Source organism: Rhopalosiphum maidis, chromosome 4 (genome assembly GCF_003676215.2).
Source record: "Rhopalosiphum maidis isolate BTI-1 chromosome 4, ASM367621v3, whole genome shotgun sequence".
Taxonomy (NCBI): domain Eukaryota; kingdom Metazoa; phylum Arthropoda; class Insecta; order Hemiptera; family Aphididae; genus Rhopalosiphum; species Rhopalosiphum maidis.
The window spans coordinates 31,120,054-31,143,490 of record NC_040880.1 but is presented as its reverse complement, the minus strand read 5'-3'; the positions used below and the strand labels follow the sequence as shown (position 1 = coordinate 31,143,490).

Here is a 23,437-nt window from a genome sequence, read left to right as displayed (position 1 = left end):
TATAAAATATATTGAAACTAGTTCTTATTTTGAGAACAATATTGTTTCAAAAATATTTTCATGTGAAGAAATCTTAGTAATTTCTTTAAAATTAAACGTAAACACTTTTTTCTATATAACATACAGTATTATGCAAATAAGTTATTTTTACCATAATTTCTATAGCTATTGAAACTATGGTATAAACCATGAGTTAAAAAATTTGACTTTTAAAAGTTAATTGATTGTAATATGTGTATTGAAATTGAAGGCATCTCTCTAAAAGGATAAATCGTAATTAATAATCGACTGAACCTTCAGACTAGTATAAGTTATGACTGTTATGAGTTTAAGACTCTTGGTATTGGAAATAAAATATTTCTTAATATACTAAAAATATCAAAGAATGTTCACATTTTATTATTAATTTGCTTAATATGAATATTTTTAAATTTATGGTCAATATACATTTTTTAAATTCTAAATATTTTATAAAGCTAATTTTCTTCAAAACAAATGTATATTAGTTGTATTATGTTATTTTAGTATTTTACATACTACAATATTACATTTATTTAAATATTTAATATCTAAAATATTATCTTACACTGAAATGTTAATACTAAAATATAAGTATCATAATTTTTCAATACTTAATTTTTAAGAATTATTATCATACTAATATTACTATTAGTATTTATAGTTATTTTTTAACATAATATTATAAATTATATTGTTTAAATGGTTTTCAAAAAAATAACACTTACATTTTATATTTTTTAAACGTTTTATTCACTTTTCAGGTCTTCAAAATAAAAATTACAAGTTTTATAATAGAAAAAACTGCCTTATTTAAAAATCGATAATCATCGATTATTTTTTGAAAATATGACAACATATTCAATCACAATATTTTAATAATTTTAATATATATCACTCATCTCAGCAATAAATACTTAATATTTATAGCTACTTAATAATTACTATAGATACTAAAATATTTCGATTATAAATATGAAATTAAAAATGTATACCATGCTGTCGTTTAAAAAGCAAAAATACTTAAAACAACTATGGTAATAAAAAAAAATAGAATTTTGTTGTATAATGGCGTCAAATTATATAAAAATATATTTTTAAAAACGTTAAAATTTATCGAGAAAATAAGTGCTTACCTTTGAAAGATAATTCGCATCCTTTATTTGTATTATCTATATTTTTCTTGTTTACAATTAAATAACTGTAGACGATTGAAAATCTATGATGGTATCAAAATGTTTTTCGTAAGGAATATTTGCTAATAGTTAATAATCTATACTTACTATTCAACGAGCAGTTTTGGAAGGAATGTATTCCTATTCAAATATTGTTACAAGAAATTGGAAAGAATCCCTATTTTTAAGAAAATTACGTAAATTTCTGTTCCTCGTATTATGAAAAAAAAAAAAGAAACACGCGTTATTTTTAATGATAATAATTCCTAGAATTATTTAGGTATCAGAGACACTTTCTCAGTTACTAATAAATTACATATATTGTAATAACAAAATCCCAACTTTTATACTTTCATCATGAGTTATCCTGGTAGATTTTCATCTCTTTAGCTATAGAATAATATAGATCTTCATTATATTTTGTATTTTTGTAGATTTCTTATTGACAATGATTGATACTTTTTTTTTAACACAAATTAAAAAAATTTAATAGTTTTACATAGTTTTAATGATAAAAAAGTGGGCAAGTGGATATCGTTCTGCTGTATAGTAGAAAATAGAGATGGGGATGAGTAGGTCACTATAATGGATGTGTTAAATTTGAATGCAATGACAGGTATCATTGTATACGAAAAACGATTCTGAACGGAGATGATGTGTCAATCTAGGATAATTAGTAGGATAATATATTACATTATTACCTATATTTAAATTGTAATATATCGTTATTTTATTCGATTTCGTAAAAAAATAAATTTCATATGCTCATAAAATTTTTTGGCTGCATCCGAAGTGCACGCACTTTGCCATTCACAGTGCCATTATCTCCTGTGATTTGTTAAAAATTTTAAAAAATGTATTTTCATCTAGAAACTTATCAGTTTCTATGCATGCGCTTATACAAACGCGTTTTTAAAAAAATAATCAAAAATAAAGTTTAAGCTGTGCACGTAAGTGCATGATAAATAAAGATAAACTTATAAGTGGTAATACTGTAATAGTTACACGGCATGCAATTCGGACAGACCTCTCTAAGAGTCAGCATGCAATTTGGACATTCCAATTAACGTTTATTTTTTTGGCACGGCGCAATTCGGATACACCGAATTTTTTCTATATTGACGCGGGAGTTTTTTTTTACAGTTATTTGATGAAAAGTTATGGAGAACCTTGTGTTGGGTTTTAACCTTAGATATAAATTACAAAAATTTTATGAATTTTCAACTTCAAAATTCCTTGCAAATATTCGCGGTTTTGAAATAGTTCATAAATATTTGAACTTTAAATGCTTAGATATAAACAAAATTCGTGACTAACGATTTTTGATTTTTTTTTTTACTGCAACAAGAACAACTTATAATAAACCTTGTATTAAATTTTAAAGATTTTTTGGAAAGCCAAATTTTTTTATCGACATTTCAAAAAAAACAATTTAAAAAAAATCGAAAATTTCAATGGCCTATAAATAGTTTAAAAAAATTCTAAATATTTTGAAAATTTAATCGTATATAGATAACGCTAAGTGGTTATGCGTAAAACTTTCCGTTTCCGTTACTTTTTCAGGGTTTTTCCTGATGCTTTTGAAAACTACTGGAATTTTCTTACTTTTAACCCCCCCCCCCTTAAAAAAAATACCAATTAGATTCAATTTCCTTTTCAAAGAGAAGCTGAAGTCAAAAAACAAAGCACTATTACTACTCCAAAACGTGATGACAGACACAAAAATAAAAATGAAAAAAAAAACACACACAACATTGTAAAATCAATACATTCATCACTCCGTTCAGAATCTAATCATTTTCTAAAACTTTCATTATACCTAATTTATTATTCATATTTTATCAATTTTATTTCATTGGACATTTTGTGTAATTGATTTTATTATTAATTATTATATATTTATATTATGAATTTCTTATTGCTTAATCATAAATTGAAACAATATTATTAATCTTTTTGCATTATGACCATTATGTTTGTTCAGATGTTCTTAGTCATTTTCAATTGAATTTCATAATGATTATTAATAATATTTTTTAATCTGATACAAGTACCTTCCTGTTTTCCGAGCGACTCTGATTATGGTTCGATTATTCTGATAAGGAAATTTGCATCATCAGTATATTTAATATTATATACTGTATGAGTATTAGTACTGAGTATGATACTTACATATTATGTATTACAAGCTACAGCTTACGTATAAATGTAAAAATGTCATAAAATATTTCAAAAATTAAATACGTTTGAAGTACATTTAGAAGTATGCATTAATATAAAAGGAGGAAAGTACTAAAATACAAATATGTAACCACTCTGTTGTACAGTAGATTATTGATGTGCATCATATCATATGCACGGTGTCAAATGCATGTTGTCGTTGAGTAATTTATTAGTTTTTATTGTAATATATATGTTGAATACTAAAAAAAATTCTGAGCGAAGACTGTATCAGCTTATATATTACTAAGTTGTATATTTAAATTACTGTTAAGGTAATTTATTTTATTATTAGTAATGAAATATAAGTAAAATTAATTTTCGCCAAAAATATTATAATTGAAAAAGTCTTCAAATGTATAAAATATAATAACAAACGTTTAATGTTTAAAATGTCAAGTACCTACAAAGACTGCGAATAATATTTTTAATTTACAACAAAATAACTATAAACTATAATCATTACTCTTTGTTTCAATATTTAATTTCGTTCAAATTTGAAATTCAAATGATTATAAAAACAAAATACTAGATATATGTACCTATATGTATTTTTAAATTTTGAATTGGCATTAATAACAACTTATGAGAAACCTTCTATTTTTAAGTTTTTTAACAGGGTACAAATATTTCTTATTAATATTTATATAAAAAAATTATGCATGTATAAATAACTTAAATTTCTACTCGTTACCTATTTGTACAACATTTTAGACGGGAGCCGTTTGGGAATTTAACTTTTTTTTAAACGGTAGCCGTTTAAGAAAAACGACTATGTTGCTACAAGGCTACAATCCTTCTAATTTAGTATGTTGATGCGTAAATCATGAATCATAATTTTATACAGATAAACAAACGATAACTAGTGATGGAAATGATGGAATACCTTTACTTCATTATATTTAAGCTTTAAAATTTTAAATACTTTTTTTTTCATGTACGGAACCAGTATACGTACCATAAAAGTATGCGGGTCGAATGTTTTCAATGTTACTCCCATGCAGCAACATTTATTGAAATACCTAATCAAAAATATAACAATTATGGCACATATAGGACTGAGAAAAGTGAGAACTGTAAGTAATAAATGCATACAATTTAACCCTATTATATTTTATTTGTTACATTATGTTACGTATTATGACTTCCCCTCCTGCCAACAAGTTCTACACTTATAGATACGTTTATTTATAAATATAAAAAATAATTATTAAAAATTACTTTGTAGAAAAAACACGGTTTTAATTGAAAAATACCAAAAAAAATAACTTTAAACTTTTAAACTTCATTAAGTAATAAGAACTTCTTACATATAGGTAGGATGTGTTTATTAATTATAATTTTTTTTCGGGCGGAATTTACATGCACCCCCGTCGACCGACGGGTAGGTAACTTTAAATACTTATAGTAGAACCATAGGCAATAGTCTTATTATAATAATTATACTCTTAGTAATTAAATTATTTTATTATAATACATGACATAATAATGAATATTTTTTATCTTTTAGTAGTAGGTAGGTAAACAATAGTTATTCTAATTAGAGCAAATAATCAAAATCATTAAGAAATGATGTATTTTTTCTAGAAATATTGAAACGATGCTTTCCAAGCTATACAATATACTTCTTCATATTCTCCACTAGAGTAATATTAGTAAGTACTATAGTTTATAGCATAGTTTCAAGTTTGGTGTCTATATATTTTTCTGACCGGTATTTGAATATAACTATATATAAGTATATAAGATATAACAATACACGCATAATGACGTAGGGCAGTTCGGACCGGAGGGCTTGTAGTGCCCGTACAGTCGTAGCTCGTAGCTCGTATTGCTCATAATAAGCACAGAACAATAAGTATTAAGTAATAACAACCAAATTTAATGTCCTAAATAAATGATGATATCGGGCTAGACACAGGCGCTGATCTAAGGGGCCATGCCCCCCCCCCAGTGGCGTGTCATACATTGTGCGATGTGTGCAAATGCCGCGGGCCCTCGGCTTGCAGGGGGGCCCATTATTGCTCAACGTTTCACAAAAAAAAAAAATTAAATAAATACAGTTATATACGAAAAAATAAAAAAACTGTTTTCAATTTCAAATGGTTCTCATTTTCTCAATCTGATATCAGTATATCATAGTATATTATTATTGTTATAAAATATAAATGTATGTATATCTATATTATTTAGAATAAAAAGATGTAAGAGGGGGGGCTTTTTTTAGTTTTGCATACAGGTCCATATTTGGGATAAACCACCACTGCTCCCCCAGACTGACAGTTGCTATTCAGGTAAACTTTAGGATATCTGTTTTTGGCAGCCAATGAAATACGATACGCATATAGTATCCCCCCCCCGTAAATTTAGTCTGGATCTGCGCCTGGCTACTGGCTAGACACAAAATTATTTGTGGAGTGTTTGAACTTTGAAGTGTTTGTGTTTCGCTCAAAATATATAGTGGTGAAGTTATGGGTGGTTTTTCTTTCATTTTGTAGCATTAGCGCTTCTGATATCGACCAGTGGATAGCACTGAGATATTTTCAGTCGACAGCCATAAACTCATAACTTCACCACTGCAACGTGTGTAGATATTTGCATGGCTAAATAGTAAATACTTCGGTATAACAGCAACTGTGATACGCATGTCATGACATCAGCCGCGGAAAGAACTATTATCACCACGGCTATAGATACTATAGCCGTGATTATCACTAAGTACTATTATTATTTTTACTTCCCAAATTTGAAAATACATTACTCACGGCATTACCAACTATTTTGTTAATTTATTTCATAATTTAAAATTATGTTTTTAATTTGAAGTCAAGACAAGTTTATATATTATATCATATTTAATATTTGAAAAAAAAAATGTATTTTTGCAGTTATTCTCACTATCTATGATAATATAAACTTTCTAATTTAATTTCTTTTAGTTTGAATCATTTTATCATCATAAATGTATTCAAATTATTGATTCTTATGAATGTTCTTGTTCTCACCAAACTACTTCATAAGGAATATTGATTATTTTTAGTTCAAGACAATGTTTTTAGCCATGAATATTTGTATCTAAATCTTAGTTTGTGCTTCTGTTGTTCACGATCTAAATTCAGTAAATTACGGTCTTGGAAGATATCTTCTAATATATAATATATTGATGTTTAATATAGTCATTATCTTACATTTGCACTATCCATCCATGATCTGCCCCAATTTCATCGTTTCTGCCAGGAGATTATTTCTGAGTCTCCAGCTGTTATCTCTAAGGAAGAACTGCCGAGGCGCAGTCACGACATTTTACAGTGTTTACAACCTAGTCTGAGTGGTATATACCATTTACATTATACACTCATTATTTTTTCTATTAGTTGTGTACGATTGCAGAACGACAGAAATCCGAAACTCTCATGTTATCAGTATATTATAATTGAAAATATTATATTTTAGTATTTTACAACGCTGTTTGGTTTTTTCATATTCATGCTGATCGCTTGTTCATAACAAATGTTGACTGTTATTATAGTGTCCGTTTTTCAATCCATTTTGAATAAATTGTAATTATTACTAATTGTTTACTTATTGATAGTTTAGACGAATAACAAATAGATGATTGTTTATTGAACATTTAAACGTAAAATAATCACGGATACTTGGTTATTGTATATAAAATGGCGAAATCGATAAGTCATTTAATTGTAAGTTTATCTATTTGTATTATATTATTTATTATAATTACATACTAAACTAACTGTACTATAGTAGATATTAAAGCAATTATCTTATAAGTGTTGTTTTATACATTACCTACATATATCCCTAGAGCCTAGATAATACTCTTTAAATTTTTTTAATTATTTAATTTTTAAATTTAATATTTACCTACTATTATTATTTTTTACTTTGAAGCCATGCTATTGTAAATATATATACATAAAAATTGTAGTGGAATATTGTTTAAACTATGTTATTGTTTGTATCACCTATACATGTATCATGTATTCTATGCATACAAATGATGATTTAATATTTTAAGCTCTTTTTGCATAACAAATTATCCAACACTGTTACATTTTTTTTATCCTATTTATTAATTTTTTTTTCGGTTTTAGGCAGACATTGAATATATTCATCAGTTGGTGTATGATTTAAGATTAAATGAATTACAACAAATTTTGGAAGCTGTTAAGCAGAACAAATCTGGTAGCAAACAATCTTTACGCAAGCGAGTTTTAAACTTGTTAACAGCTTCTTCACCAAAAACAAGAGCTTTGAAATATAAAATTGTTCAAGTCTATAGATCTAGACCACAACAAAATCAACAACCACAACTACCACCACAGACAACGGTTGTACAACCACAAAATTTTCTACAGCGATTTTTACGACAACCTCGACTTCCGTCTCATAGCCAATCTTATGCATCACCAAGACTAAATCCTGTTCAACCTATTGTTGAAACCCCATATCCAGCTATCACACAACAAGAATTTGAAGATTTACCATTTTTTAAAACAGTTCAAACATTATTAATGCCTATGTACTGCCAGACTAATATTGATGCTGCTAATTTTACTGGGCTATTTTATTTAACAGATAATGTAAGACATTCTATTGTTAAATCATGGAATATTGCCAGACAAGAATATAAAATTCAAATAATTTTAAGATTAGTACAAGTTGGACTTGATGAAAATGTTACTGAACGTTTACCTTACAATATTACAGTTTCTGTAAATGATCGTCAATGTAAGTTACCTACGTTAAACATCCCAACAAAAGCTGGTATCACACCTTGGCGATGCAATGTTCCTATTGATATTACTCAGCAAACTGATTTAAGAAATTGTTTACAGAACACATTAAAAATTACATGGTCGGAAGAACCACATGAATATTTAGCTGGTGTTTACGTGGCCCAAAAATTAACTTGGAATGATCTACTTGTTGAACTTAAAAAAAGACCAGTACGTGCCTCTGATAAAACTAAAGAACTCATTAAGAAATCTATGGAAAATGACGCTGATATGGGTGTAGACTCCATGTTTGCTACTGTTAAGGATCCATTAACAAAACTAAGAATGAAACTTCCTGCTCGGGGTGTAGACTGTATACATCTGCAGTGTTTTGATGCAATACAATTCTTACAGATGAATGAGCAAAAGCAAACGTGGACATGCCCATTATGTAAGAAAAAAATCAAATTTGAAAACATTGAAGTTGATGAATTTTTTTTAAATATGCTTGAAAGTCCAAATTTAAGTGAAGAATGCGAAAATGTTATTTTATTAAAAGATGGTACATGGTCTGAAAGAAAAAATAGAGAATTTCCAAGCCATTCTAGAACAAACGACTGTCGACCTACAAATAATATAGAAGTGTTTACATTGTCAGATTCTGATGATGATGATGATGATAATGAATATATACCAAAATCAAAACGTTTAAAATTTAATGCACCAAAAGTTGAAGAATCTGTAATAAAATCTGAGCATATTGCAGAAATAGAAGATTTAACAAATCCTTCTGAAAATGATCATGTATTAGACTTGAGTCTTAAAAATAATTCAACACCATCAGCTTCAAGTACAAAGTATGAACCAATTATTACTTTAAATGACGACCCTGATCCATCAACTTCTACCAATTCAAAGTATGAACCAGTTGTTATATTAAATGATGAACCTGATCCATCAAGTGACTCATCCTGTATGTTAAATAATTTGTACCTTCCAAGTATTACAATCTCAGGGTCCAATAACTGTATAGCAAGTAGTTCTGGAAGTAGTAGAAATAATAGACATCAAGAAAAAGATAAATCAAGATCGGTTTTATGTGTTATAACATTAGATTGAACTGATGTATTTTAATTCTTATCTTAAATTGTATATAATTATCTATGTTAAATAACTTGTTTTCAAAAAGATATAGTAGAACTGGTAAATATTGTTTTATCTCTTAACAAAACCAAGTAAATTGTAATTAATATTCTTAATAATGTATATAATAGTTATAAACTGCCTTATTTAACCTATTATCGATGCAGTAATTAAATCATGTTTTTCTATGTTAATTTATTTATGGATCATTTGAAATACTAGGATACTACCTACATTACAACCTATTACTGAACATGGTGGCTATGGGTATAATAACTACTGGAGTACTGAGATTTTTTCTCATCATAATACCTATTATATGTTAAATTTTTGTTTTTAATTACATTAAAACAACGCATAGATAGTTTTAGTTATAACTATAAAATAAATTGAGTTAAAAAGTTTTTTAAACATTTTATTTTTTTAGTAATGATTTAATTGAATCTGAAGTATTCTTAGAATTCTGAATTTACTAAATTGTACAATAACATAATTAAAGTAATTTTCATTTCTATAAAATTATTTTATCACAATATAAGAATAAAATTGATATTTTTATTTTTTATTTAATTTTTTAACCATTCTATTTTTAAATATTTTTTAATTTTAAAGTTTAACCTGTCATGTTTGAAATAAATATGCAATATATGCACACCGTAAATTTGTCCTGATTATATTTTAATATTTATACATTTTGATTATTTATGTAAAATTTTTATTTATTATGAGCCGTGAGGGATATTATTAATTGTTAAGATAAAAAATGTAATGTACTATGAGAAAACAAGAAATAAATAATCTAATACTATATGGGATATTGGGATTTAATAATATAACTATGGATTCTATATACTTAAAATAATTATAATATGCCATGGTATAACTGTTCTAATGTGTTAACAATTTGTAGTGTTATATAGTAACGTAACCAATACCTGCAAAACTCTATATTGTACTATCTTTGACATTTTCAAAAAGCCCCTATCGACATCCAAGAAAAAATTATATATTTAAATAAGGTATTTGATGTTGATAATATAAATAAATACCTAGTGTGATCTAGCTAGTGGGCTTTATACATAACTTAATAAGCTGAAGAGGTCAGTGAAAAAAAAATGGGAGTAAGCTTAAATATTCGCAGTTTTACAGTTTTATAAAAATATAAACTTAGTTTATACTGTAGTCGGTAACAATTATTAGCCACGTTATTTTATAGACCTATATTTATAGGTCTATAAAATAATAAATAATAATATAATGCGTACACTTGTTATTTACCGCCAACACCATCCACCATTAACATTCAACACAAAACACAATAATTTATTAGTTATTGGTATTATTACTGTCTTTATCGTTCGGCGAATCACGCGCAAAAAATATTTGAAATTTCAAAAGTATTTTTATTGGCAACATTGGAATCGGGTTATAATAAATGTTTAATCACATTAAGTTGTTGTACTGTAAGATAATACCACTACCATGGTCATTTAAATATAAGCAGATCACTTACCAGTTACCAAGAAGCTTACCGGTTGACCGAGTGTACATTTGTTGGGATTCAATTGATCCATGGTTTGTGATAAAAGGACGTATATTGTTTATATAATAAATGCATATTAAAAACATTAAAACATGAGCTAAACACTGAACAGTAATTATTTATGTTTACTCTAATTACACTTACGCGGTGCTCCATTCAGGCTTTCAGCTGTTGTCAAGCGTAAGTTGAATATTCGGACGTCGATTACTGGATTGCAAGTTGTAATAACGTAGTTTAATTTCTCACCCACTCAAAGCAAAACGATATTGCCGATATCACTGCAACCGGGATCCACTTTCCGTCATAGATCATTGTTTTTTTTTCTACTGGTTGAAACAGTGAACTTTGATGTAAGCCGCAAGATCAAAATTAAACCGGTAAGCCAGACTTAGTACACAATTCGTATATTTTATGTATATTAATATAAAACGCACAGTTTATAGTACGTCCTATTTCTTATGCTCTGTGGTGCGAAACGACAATTTTTTACTAACGATCAATTGAGTATAAACGAATATAATATTTACAATTAAGTGATATTAATCATACCCTTTTGTCAAAGAAATGTGCGCGTATATTGTTCGGTGTTGACATTTTTCTATTAATTTATTTGCTACGGAATCTTCATTTTTTTGTTACGCTAATCCACAATGACATTACTGGAGTTTACTGGTTGTGCGCTGACAGCATTTGGTCCGGCATTGTCAATGTTCATTGTGACCATCATGAATGATCCTGTACGTGTCATCATATTGATAGCCAGCTCATTTTTCTGGCTGCTCAGTCTACTATTTTCATCGATAGTGTGGTTCGTCTTCCCCAGCAAGCAGCAGGTTTGGTTTGGAGTGCTCGTATCCGTATTGGTACAAGAACTCTTCCGTTACTTTTTATATCTGCTGTTGCGCAAAGCGGAACGTGGACTCAAACGGTTTGTGGTACACTCATTGGTATCCAACAACAAACACATGTTATCATATGTTTCCGGTTTGGGATTTGGCGTCATGAGCGGCCTGTTCTCTTTGATCAACATACTTGCTGAAGTCGGAGGACCAGGAACAATGGGCCTCCGTGGTGGATACAGTGCATTTTGTATTGTATCTTCAATTTTTACTGCATTCACCATACTGCTACATATATTTTGGGAAATAATATTTTTCCATGGATTGAACACAGACAATAAAAACTTAATTTTATATGTCGTTATTTCACACTTAGTTGTATCAGAAGTAACACTGCTCAATCAATATTATTATAATACACTTGCACTATCTATAGTTTTTATAATAACGGTGGGTTCAGGATGTTATGCTTTCAAAACTGCAGGTGGACAATTGCCTATCATTGACAAACTTAAAAATCAAAATACAACAGCAACTGAAAGTTAATAAATGTATTTCTTTTTTATAATTATATTTATATAATTTTTTTTTTATTTCTATATTATTATACATGTGTATCATTTATATTGAATTATTTTGATTATACATCATGAAAATTAAGTTTTTCTAATATTCATTTGAACTTTTAATTAATAAACTATTAATCATTTTATTTATAACAAAATTAATCTTGTTTGTTTTTTATACATAATTACCCTGTCCAATTTATATAAATACTTAAATTTAGTAAATGTTTTACCTTTAGTTATTTGTAAAAATAATGTTATTATTATAATATATGTATTACAAATTATTTTACTGATATTCATTAATCATTAGGTATACAATTTTAATAATTTTTTAATTAAAAAAATAACAACCTTAAACAAATTAGGTATTAGGTTAAATAAATAATGGTTAATTAACAACAATAATATTTTTTCTATTATACATGAGTGATATGTATTACATTATGTAATTTACACATTATGTTAAAAATGTATACAAAACGTTTTTAAATATTAAATAAGTATACATTTTAGTTAACAACAAGTTTTTAGATAAATAAATTAATAGTTAAATGTTAAAAATTAATCTATCGAATTTGATTAATACTAACTGAGCAAGATGCATTTACAGTCAATATAAACGGTCCTTCTTTACCAGGCAAGTATGTTGAAGGAATTATTTCATATGTTCCTGGCTGAATATCAGCTAATTCTAAAATTACATAGCCAGATCTGAAATAAAAAAAGATTAAAAATTATGGGATAATTTAATTCTAAATAGTAATATTGTTTAGTCTATATAGAAAAAGAAAACATACACAATAATGTTATTTTGAATATGATTTTTATAAATTACTTTTATTTATGTTTAATATATATTGTATATATTGAACAAATATTCAATGATAGATTTTAATTGTTACTTTAAAAATCTCAATATTATAATTCCCAATTTTAGGGAACTGTTAAAAGTGAATTCCAAGCATTTCTAATATTATTATTTATTATAATATACATAATTGTTTAATGATTACTATACATATTAACATTTTATGATTTAAATCTTATTGAAATTAGTTTTTAATGTTTTATTTTTCTATTTTAATAATACATTGGTTATTTATTATTTTGTGTTAAGGAACTAATAAAAATTGAAACTATATAAATTGCTTATATTTATTTGTTTCATTATATGCCAAATGAAGCCGAATGTCCAGATCGATGTATGTATTACATCATCTGCCCAGCTGAGAAGACTATGCCAGAACTTGATCAACAAAAACAACAGTGTTTAGTGGCGATGGAAACCCTCGATCGGTCGTCGCCAGAACTTTGGCCTGAACCAATGCCTGGCATGTCTGGTTTTGCACAACATATACGCGCATCTAGTGCGACTGATAAACAACCTTCATGGAAGCAACCACCAGATGCCCATGATATGCTACTCGTACAACGTTATAGTCAAATGCCACTGCCTCCACTTTTAGATGAATTAAAGTCTTTATACGATTTCGCCTATAACTTAGGCTTAGAGGAATCTAAAGAAATGACGCGTGGAAAATATTTAAATATATTCACACGCAACACTAATAAAGCCAGTGAATAATATTGTAATAATTTGTACAATCTTAAATAAAGTATATTTTTAATTTATGTAATCATTTCAACAATTGTTATATTAAAGCAATGTGAGTTAATTCAATAAATAATATTTGATATAATTAAATTTTTTCTATGTATTAGTAATAGATAATAAACATTAAAAAAAAACTAATATTTTCTCAATTTAAATTTAAAATTATATAGAAAAATTAAAAAACTCATTTTTTATATTGATGTATTAATTAAAACATACTAACCTATAGCTACCAGAAGATTTACTTATAAACTTGGCTGTAGCGTTTATATTATTTAAGCCAACACATGATATCTCAATTCCAACCTGATACTGTTTTGGGGCCTTTAGTTCTATTTGTAACGCTTCAGTATCCGATAGTCCGTCTACTGTTAATTTGAATTTGGGATTATCATTATAAGTACTATGGTTTTGACATCCGCCAGCTCTTATTCCTTTCCATTCACTATTGACAGTCTATATACAAATTTAAATTCATAATAATATATTAATATCCAATTGAGGCTTTGCCCAATACAAGTTAACAATAAAAAACTAACCATTTTAAATTTGGGATTATACGAGTTACTCAGCTCCTTCATTGTAAAAGGACATGTAGCATATGCCCGCAGTGTATAATTAATTGTATTCATTTTTTCGTATTGAGATATAACTAATGTATACTTTGATGGTGTTTTATCATTAATAACAATCTTGCTAAGGTAATGAGGACTGTTGATACGTGTTCCAGATATATATGGTTCAGGATCATCTATAAGAAATAAAATTATAACTTAATAAAATGTTACTATTTCATTGCTTATTTGATAGACTATGTACTTGGATAATGAACACGTTTTCCATTATTTTTATATATTATAACAGTTATATATTCACGGTTTTCTTTGAAATCTTGTAATTCAGTTATGTGTCTGGTTAATAGTATCCAAACAGCGCCACTGTTAATATTACCAACATCTAAATAAAATTGTGGATTTTCACTTATATTATATAAATCGCTAATAGGACCTGTTCCAGTATTCCATGTCCTAAAAATATAATAAAAAAAAATTAGATTTAGATTCAATATAGTTCTAATATATTTTTAATTCCAAAAATGTTGTACTTATGTATGCATGATGTGTACGGGAATATTGATGGATTCCAATTCATACAAAATACATCAAAATGATGAATTACAGATTTGTAATCTATCCAAAAAATTCCATTATCAAATGTAGCCGCACTCGTTGGATCATAGTCGAGCATATTTTTTAACTGAGATGTCCAACTTTTTTCATCCAACTCTGAATAACGTCCTTTCCACCGTACGTGAGCCCAAGGATTTTTCAATTTCAACAATTTTAATTCCTGAAATAATTTTAAACAATGTTTATTATGTTATTCCAATATTAAATTAATTAATTTACATTTAGCTTACATTAACTTTTTGCACAGCCAAAACTGCATATGCATGAGAAGAAACAAGACCAGTTCTTCTCTCTTCTTCTGCCGACATTGGTGGTGTAGCGACAGTTATTAATACATCACCTTTACACAATCTTGTATAAAGAGTCTCAAATAAACCATCAGCATTAAATGTTTTATCATCTAAACGAATAGCACAACGTTCTGGTATCCAGCCAGTTAAAGCATGGAGATCTATGTTCTAAAATCAACAAAAATAAGTATCATTGATTCTCTCATTTTTCAGTCAATAAAAACATTTCAGCAATGATTTTGGAGTTCAATAAACTTACACTACTTGATCCTGGAAAATCATAACCTCCCATTACTTTAAGGTAAGCTTTTTCTATAAGGGAAACCCATAATTCATTTTTATTTGATGAATGCGAGCACAATAATGAGTTATACTGGCCAACTGGCAATAAATCATCAATTATTACCTTACGCTGTATACCATTTAGATGAAATTTGATCATATATTTTCCTAGTAAAGTAAATAACATATCAGTATTATATATTTTAGTTATATAAAAGTAATTCTATTGTACTACCAAATGGATTGTACACGGGTTGTCCATTGTGTTTTTGAGGGTAGATAATTGACGTGATCAATCTTTGTTTAAATGTTTTTTCAAACACAGCACATACAGCTAATGATGCTACAAATGAACAGTCAGTTACAATCTACAACAAAAATAATTAAATCTTTCAAATAAATAAAAATATAATAACCTAACTTATAATTTGTATAATAGGTAGAGAATAAAAAAACATTTATTAAATCATAAAGTATTATACATACAATAATTTAACTAGATAAAAAAAATAAATTGTAAAAAGCAACAAAATATTCTGGACTAAATAATATGCATAATTGTTTAATTAGATATTTTGATCATATTTATATAGTTTTAATATTAGTACTTTATTTCTATTAAAATATTAAAATTAATAAGTTAAAAAATTCTTATATCATTAATAAAAATAATAATATATTCTTGAATTATTTATTTATTGCCGTTGTATTTAAACATCATTTAACAAGTTTTTTATTATTACCGTTTGCTTAATGCTGTAAAAATCAATGGAGTCTCCAACCACCATTTTTGGATCCGAACATAATTGATCAGGTCTTATCCATTGTACAAATTTTTTTTTTTGATCCAATGATAATGTCAGCAAACCATCACTGTCTGTGAATGGAATTGATAACTGAAACCTTGTAAGACAAATACAAAGATGATTTGAATTTTGGACTATTTTATTTGTATATAGAAATAAATTACTTTATTATAATTACTTTTAGCCTACTTAACCTGAAATAGTAATAATTGTAGTGACATAATATTTTAATTACAGTTGTTTTTGAATTTAAATAAAAATCAAGTTTTAAACTTTAGAAAAAAAAACATAAATACAAATATAACATATTTAAGTTTTTAAGTACTTGTATATAAATACTATTAGTAATATAATATTATGTATCATACATTTTTTTAAATTTACCTCTCTAAAAGATCAACATCCATGAAAGGAACATATTCTTTATTATTAATTTTTGATGTAAACAATAATACTTGTTTTTCTGATTCTGTATAAAGATCACTTTTAGATGTTTCTAATACTTTAGGAGTTCGATTTTGAACTATTTTCTTGTGAACTATTGCTGAAAAGTAATTAACAAAAGTATTTATTTAATAATGTATAACAACTTATTAGTAATAGATTAAGCATTGTATAAAAAATTAGTTATAAAAATTGAAAGATGTATTTCTTAATACACATATGTATTTTATTTCATTCATAAAACAAATATAAGTACATACTTAAAAATTAAATATAGCATGAATTTTGCATTATTTTGTTTAATTATGTACCTTAAATAATTTTTAAAAATTTTAATTTCATAGTGTATAATACAAAGTTTGATAAAAAAAAATCCTAATTATCTGAAAAATCTTAGATTTTAATAACAAAAAATAACATAAAATCAGGTACTACAAATAAAAATTTGCCATCTCAAGATCAAGTACCAAATTTAAATCCCATTTTACCAACCCAACTAGGGTTATATATGTATATAATTTAAATTTATTGTTATGAAACAGACACAGACAATTTTAAGTAGTATAAATGACATAATGATTTAGATTCGACACCTTGATGGACAGGAAAAAATCATTATGTTTGTAAAGATTGGCAAACAACTGATTTTATACAATGTAAAACTCTTTAACTTTTATCTCTGACATAAAGATATACACAAGATATTAAATAAAAATAATAATTTGTGTTTGCTCTAAGAATAATACAACTATGAAAAGGTGAAAAAAACTAATATTGCGAGTAACCATTAAAGTACACTTTTATAGTACTACATTCGGTAAGTATATGTATGTACGGTAGGTACTTTTAAAATTAGAATCAGTTATAAAAGAGACGTCAGTTTTAAAATTGAAGATACTGTTATTATGGGTCAGTTTAGGATTCTGAAATCTCATAGTATTCTTTCACTGAAAACACTACTTCCATTCATGAAAATTTTAAGTTTAAAAAAAAATATTTCTCATACCTACTACACTATCTAAATACACATTAACTTTAAAATATAACTTTTCTATTTTTTGCATGTTGGCTTACATGGAATATTTAGCATTAAGACATATGATTCCAAAAATTGATGATTAGACTGAATGTTTTATATGATCAAAGACAATACATACATCATATTAATGTTAATGTGTTTAAATGGCTTATAGCTTTTATTTAAGAGACAAAATATATTTTTTAGTTAATTGAATAAAACTAATACAATTATATTTTATAATAATTGATGTTCTTATTCTCAATTTAGTTGTATAATTATTTAAATAAATCATACAAGTTTTAACAATTAATTTTTGAAAATTATATAAATTTCTTACAGATATATATATATATATATATATTAAAGCAATAAGACATTTAAAATATATTTGGCATTTAACAAGTGGCGCCGAAGTCCATGTTAAGGTCGGGCCATGGCCTGACCTCTTTTTTGAAAAATGTGGCCAGCAGGTCACATTATATAAACATTATAACTTTATTATATTATATATATTGAATAATTTTTTTACTCCAATAAGTATTGAGGCCACAAAGTTTTAAAATTACCTGACCACATTTTAAAAACTTCGGAACCACTACATTTAATAACACAAAAAGTACATTCATAATAATGCAAAATAACAAAATGGTTCTTAAGTAAAATTGTATTTTCTAAATACAAAACATATTTAAAATTTTACTTAATATATCAATATGTTAATTGGTAAATTTTAAATAGTTATAAATTATAAGCTATTACAATAAATTTAAGAAAATATCAAACTATATTTAAGAAGATACAGTAATAAATGTTCTTAAAGAACAGACAATAAGCTGATTTGAAGAAAATGATAATTAAAGAGTTTTAAAATGTTTCAATACATTTATAAAGAAATGCCTAAGTGATTCCATTATTACATAATTAAAAAATACACTTTTGAACTATAGTTTAAAATGACATCAATAGTTACAGAAATGAAATAAATTATAAATTATATAATTTACTATTTTAAATTTATCAGTCTTCAGAACTTATACTTAATGTTACATTAGTTGTTTTAACTATTTATATTTTAATGCCATAAAAAATGTCATTTGATATAAATAAAAGATGACACTTTTCAATATTTTCATAAAAACAGCATACAATCATAAATTATTGAATAATGAACATGTTTTTGCAGTATAATATGCAATTTATTTATAAAAAATAGTATTTATTTTTTAATTAAAACACAGCAAGTAGTCTACAGTCTTAGATTTTAAAATGTAAAATTAAATTAAAACTAGCACCTATTTAATTATATAAATAATATAGTTACCATAATTAATAAATAACATAAAATAACTTTAAATTAAATAGGTAACCTATTTTAATAATAGAAATATTGAATAATACAATTTAATAATTTTGATTTTTAGTATTATTTCTATTATATACAGTAATTGTTTTAAAATTCAAAATAATAATGGATGGAAAATACTATATCTGAATATTATTTTATCTTTAAATTAATGCTTTGAATCCGTACATATCAAATAAATTATAATTTACCTAAAACTAAATATAAAAATGGTCTGATTGGGTTTAACATTAATTTTAAATATTAAAACTAAGAGGTAAGTTTAAAATAAATGAGATCTAATTAATAATTTTCTATTTAGTTTGAATACTAAATATTTACAGTCTTTACATGTGTATTTTTGTATCCAAACAAAAATGTGATGACAATATGATTTTAATAGTTATAACAAATTATAATCACATAAAATAATTTCAAGAACACAAATGATATTATATTTAAAATTTTCATTAACATGTCGATATGTAAACGGAAAACTTCATGTTAATTTAAGGATTTTTTACATATAATTATGATTCTTGTATTTATAAAAAAATATATTTTCAAAATAAATAAAAATAAGTAATTACTCTTAGTATCACATACAATTATTGAACAATAAATAAATACATTTTTTTTAAACACTTCTTCTCATATTAATACTGGTAACTAAAGAGTCAGCTCAAATAAAGCTTTAATTTTGAACATTTATAAAAATTAATTTTTATCACTATCACAGTAAAAAAATATAACTATTCATAACAATTTTTAAAAAAATTGTCTATTTAAAATTTTACTTTATACAATTTGAATATAAAATATATAGGGTATCCATATTGTATAAATTATAAAGGTATGGTCTTTCTAATATAAATAAATATGTTATTATAATAAATTACATGCAATTATAGAAAATAAACTAATAAAATTACTTCACTCTCATAAGATACCTGTATTATTGGAGCTATTACATGAATTTGACTCCTTTAATTGTTTTAGTTTTTCTGCTCGATCTAAAGCTCTTTCAATTAAAGTAGTTAAATTTCTTATCATCTCATCATCTGATATTTCTTTTTTCTAAAATAGACATGAATAACTTTTATAAATATGTTCAATTTTATACAAATATAATTTTTAATAAATTATTAAGAAGCAAAGTAAAAATATGTAAACATTTTATTAATTAGAAATCATTTTTATTTACCACTTTTAATGATAATTCAATTGCTTGTGTATACGTATCAATAGCCAAATCCTCTTTTCCTGACTCATCGATGTCCAAAGCTTGCTTGAGTAAATATTTGCATTGTTTTAACCTTACTTTATCTTGGTTAATACTTTCCATATTATTGGCAGCTTCATTTTGAACTATAAAATTCAACATAAATATCATAAACTATGAATATTAAATAATTAAAATCAAGATGAATGGTGTAACATAAAAATAAAATTGATTGTAAAAATGTAAATGATCTATTTATCAAAGGAAAATAAACATAAATTCAAGTGTTAAGTAATTATTTATTTAGTTATGATTTTTCTAACAATATCTATTTTCAATCGATTAATTAGTTGATATAAAATGAAATAATTAACTATTCACAACTACCTACTGGGTTACTTATTACCTATTTTATTAAATTAAGTTATAATTAAAGGTGTGAGAAATTAATATTTTGATAAATATAAAAATCTTGATTAGGTACTCATTTAAAATATGCGCAGAGTGGAGTAATTAACAACATTTTTTAACAAATCTATATTTTAATCTTTTAATAATCAAATAATTAAATGTTTTTAAAACAAATAATTTCTCTGAATCTCTAAATTCCACTAAAATAAAAAAAGGAAAAAATTTGATATATGTAGGAAAAATAACAAAAAAAGTAAACAATTTTCTATTTTCCTTTAAATTACTATATTACTAATATTTAGTCACAATTTAAATTAAAACAATCATTTATTTTATCAAGAAGAGCCATGTCCTAAAGACTTCATGTAGTATGATCACTGGATATATTTCATTTCAAACCAAAAATACTGAAATTTAATAAATAAAAATAATTAGATAATATTTGAAATATTTCTAAAACGTATTATATTTCAAAAATAAAATAATTTGTTAACTAATTAATTGAATACCTATTGTTTTTTGTTTTTACAATTTTCAATTATAATTGTATGTCCCTAAATTTGCTTATAGCAACGTGAAAATCAATCTTGAGGTTTAAATGATACGGTTGATCATTTGTATAGATAGAAATGGTAGTTAGAGTTCCAAAATAAATATGATAAAAAAATAAAATCCAAAATTATTGAATATCACTCCCGAAATTCAACTAATTTTGAAGTATTATTATTGTCCAAGTATGAGTAGAAAAAAAAACATGAACTAATTGAGACTTCAGAACTACATACGTGAATACTAATTATGCTCAAAATCTAAAATATTAATGTAAGGAAATAACTAACTTTGATTATATAAAAAAATTACTTTGATATTCCAAGACTTCAGCTCTATTAACATAATCATGTGATTTTTGACACCATTCATTGGCCAGAGGATCATCTTTTCGTATTTTCCACGCAAGTTCTAAAAGAGTTGCAGCCTCTTTATAATAATAGACAGCAGCTTGCATTTGACCTTTGCAGTCACAGTCTACCGCTTTATTAGATACTACAATGGCTTCTTCAGCGTACTCCATTTTATTTAAACTACTATAAAATAATACGTCTAACAGTCGTACTAATTCAAATTATACTAATGAGGCTTAGGTTTGTGGCCGTCAACATAAAAGTTTCTAGTGGCTGCAGGCAACACAAGTTCGATGCCGTCCAAACACTTGGTCAGAATAATCTGACAACCCAGTCGTGAGTTTTCTTTGAGAAATGGCGCTAAATCTAGTAAATCATCCTCTTTCTCTTCCGATTCAGGAAGCTTGGACAAATAATCATCGGCGACATAACAATGACAGGTTGTGCACGCTAATGATGCTTCACAAGCACCTTCCATTTCGACTCCATGCCTGGTAAAATTCAAAAGTTAGATACATTATTCTCACAACCATGGTTGTCGACGCTAACACACGTTTTTCATTTAATATCCCTTACCTATGAGCCAGATACAGAACGTTGTCACCGACTTTTCCCTTGACTTCTGTGCGCTTGCCGTCTCTATCAATGAACGCCACTCGGACTATGTCAGCTTCGTTTTTCGGTTCCTGCCATTCGAAATCACCGTGCCGTAAACTCGGAGTGGTGGACACAAACCTCTTCCGGACCGACGGAACTCCGCACCTTGTCAAACAGACGCGACTCAATGGAAGAGTCAGGTGACGGTGTCGATTGCACAACACACCACGCACTAATTTTGCCACAGTGACGGGCAAAAACATGCTATATCGTATACTATGCGAATAGATTTCTTATACTCACGACGGTAATAACAGCACATGCTAGACAGACAAAGCTTGACGCCGGATGGTAAGTCAAAACCGAAACTGTAAAGTGCATGCAGTGCAGTTATAATATTTTGATAACGCTGTGACTGCGCGTGAATGAAAAAAGTTGTTATAACTCCGAACTTGTAACCGTCTATAGTGCTGTCTAATCACGATGACGTCACATACGCGTTTGCTGATTAAAATGTATTGATAATGATAAAGATGATCTATACAAAAACAAACAAGTAACAACCACGAATACATGACAACGCGTAGGCGTTCTATGACGAGCTACGTACTATGAAAATCTGTTCTATGGTATACTTGTCTGACAATATAGCAATTAATATTTGCTAGTTATTAGTATTCGTATAATTGCATAATTCCCCTGGTTTGTCGGTCTTATACCGGTATGGGTCATCCAGATGTATACTCGAATACCCGATAATAGGTTATCGTAGATTACACCTGAAAAGTTTGTACTTAAAAAGTCATTAAATCAAGTCTTCTGCGAGTAGTGAGTACACTGTATATAGACTCTAAATGTAATGGATTAAAGTAAATTTACAATACATTTGTAAGGGAGGCAAAGCCACCTCAAATATTTCTTAATTTAACCCCGTCAGTACATATATTGTATAATAGATACATTAATATTTTATATCTAACTAATTTTACAAATATGTTTATAATTTTAATATTTTATGTTTTATCCATTATAACATATCTTGTTTCTATCGTGTTCAAGTTTAATTAAG

At 26.4% G+C, this 23,437-nt stretch overlaps 5 protein-coding genes across 5 annotated transcripts; 3 read left to right on the top strand and 2 right to left on the bottom strand.

Annotated features, from left to right (window-relative positions):
• Positions 1 to 6,855: 6,855 nt before the first annotated feature.
• Positions 6,856 to 9,489, top strand: LOC113560829 (E3 SUMO-protein ligase PIAS3-like). The gene is made up of 2 exons (XM_026966922.1): positions 6,856 to 7,114; positions 7,529 to 9,489. Exons 1-2 carry the CDS (start codon positions 7,088 to 7,090, stop codon positions 9,269 to 9,271), a joined length of 1,770 nt encoding a protein of 589 aa, XP_026822723.1. The 5' UTR covers positions 6,856 to 7,087; the 3' UTR covers positions 9,272 to 9,489.
• Positions 9,490 to 10,859: 1,370 nt separating this feature from the next.
• On the top strand, positions 10,860 to 13,883 carry LOC113551567 (protein lin-52 homolog). Its single transcript, XM_026953873.1, has 2 exons — positions 10,860 to 11,215; positions 13,431 to 13,883. Exon 2 carries the CDS (start codon positions 13,451 to 13,453, stop codon positions 13,829 to 13,831), a length of 381 nt encoding a protein of 126 aa, XP_026809674.1. The 5' UTR covers positions 10,860 to 11,215; positions 13,431 to 13,450; the 3' UTR covers positions 13,832 to 13,883.
• LOC113551559 (gamma-secretase subunit Aph-1) lies at positions 11,209 to 12,298 on the top strand. Its single transcript, XM_026953861.1, has one exon. It carries the CDS (start codon positions 11,489 to 11,491, stop codon positions 12,221 to 12,223), a length of 735 nt encoding a protein of 244 aa, XP_026809662.1. The 5' UTR covers positions 11,209 to 11,488; the 3' UTR covers positions 12,224 to 12,298.
• LOC113551550 (calpain-7-like) lies at positions 12,674 to 21,941 on the bottom strand. Its single transcript, XM_026953850.1, has 13 exons — positions 21,731 to 21,941; positions 20,441 to 20,604; positions 20,187 to 20,313; positions 16,814 to 16,973; positions 16,367 to 16,526; positions 15,859 to 15,991; positions 15,601 to 15,791; positions 15,282 to 15,509; positions 14,967 to 15,211; positions 14,681 to 14,889; positions 14,401 to 14,612; positions 14,085 to 14,317; positions 12,674 to 12,957 (listed from the first exon to the last, which is right to left on the bottom strand). The coding sequence occupies exons 1-13, from the start codon at positions 21,939 to 21,941 to the stop codon at positions 12,813 to 12,815; spliced, it is 2,418 nt and encodes an 805-aa protein (XP_026809651.1). The 3' UTR covers positions 12,674 to 12,812.
• A 402-nt stretch (positions 21,942 to 22,343) lies between these two features.
• LOC113551574 (adrenodoxin-like protein, mitochondrial) lies at positions 22,344 to 22,804 on the bottom strand. The gene has a single exon (XM_026953886.1). It carries the CDS (start codon positions 22,629 to 22,631, stop codon positions 22,344 to 22,346), a length of 288 nt encoding a protein of 95 aa, XP_026809687.1. The 5' UTR covers positions 22,632 to 22,804.
• Between the last annotated feature and the right edge of the window lie 633 nt (positions 22,805 to 23,437).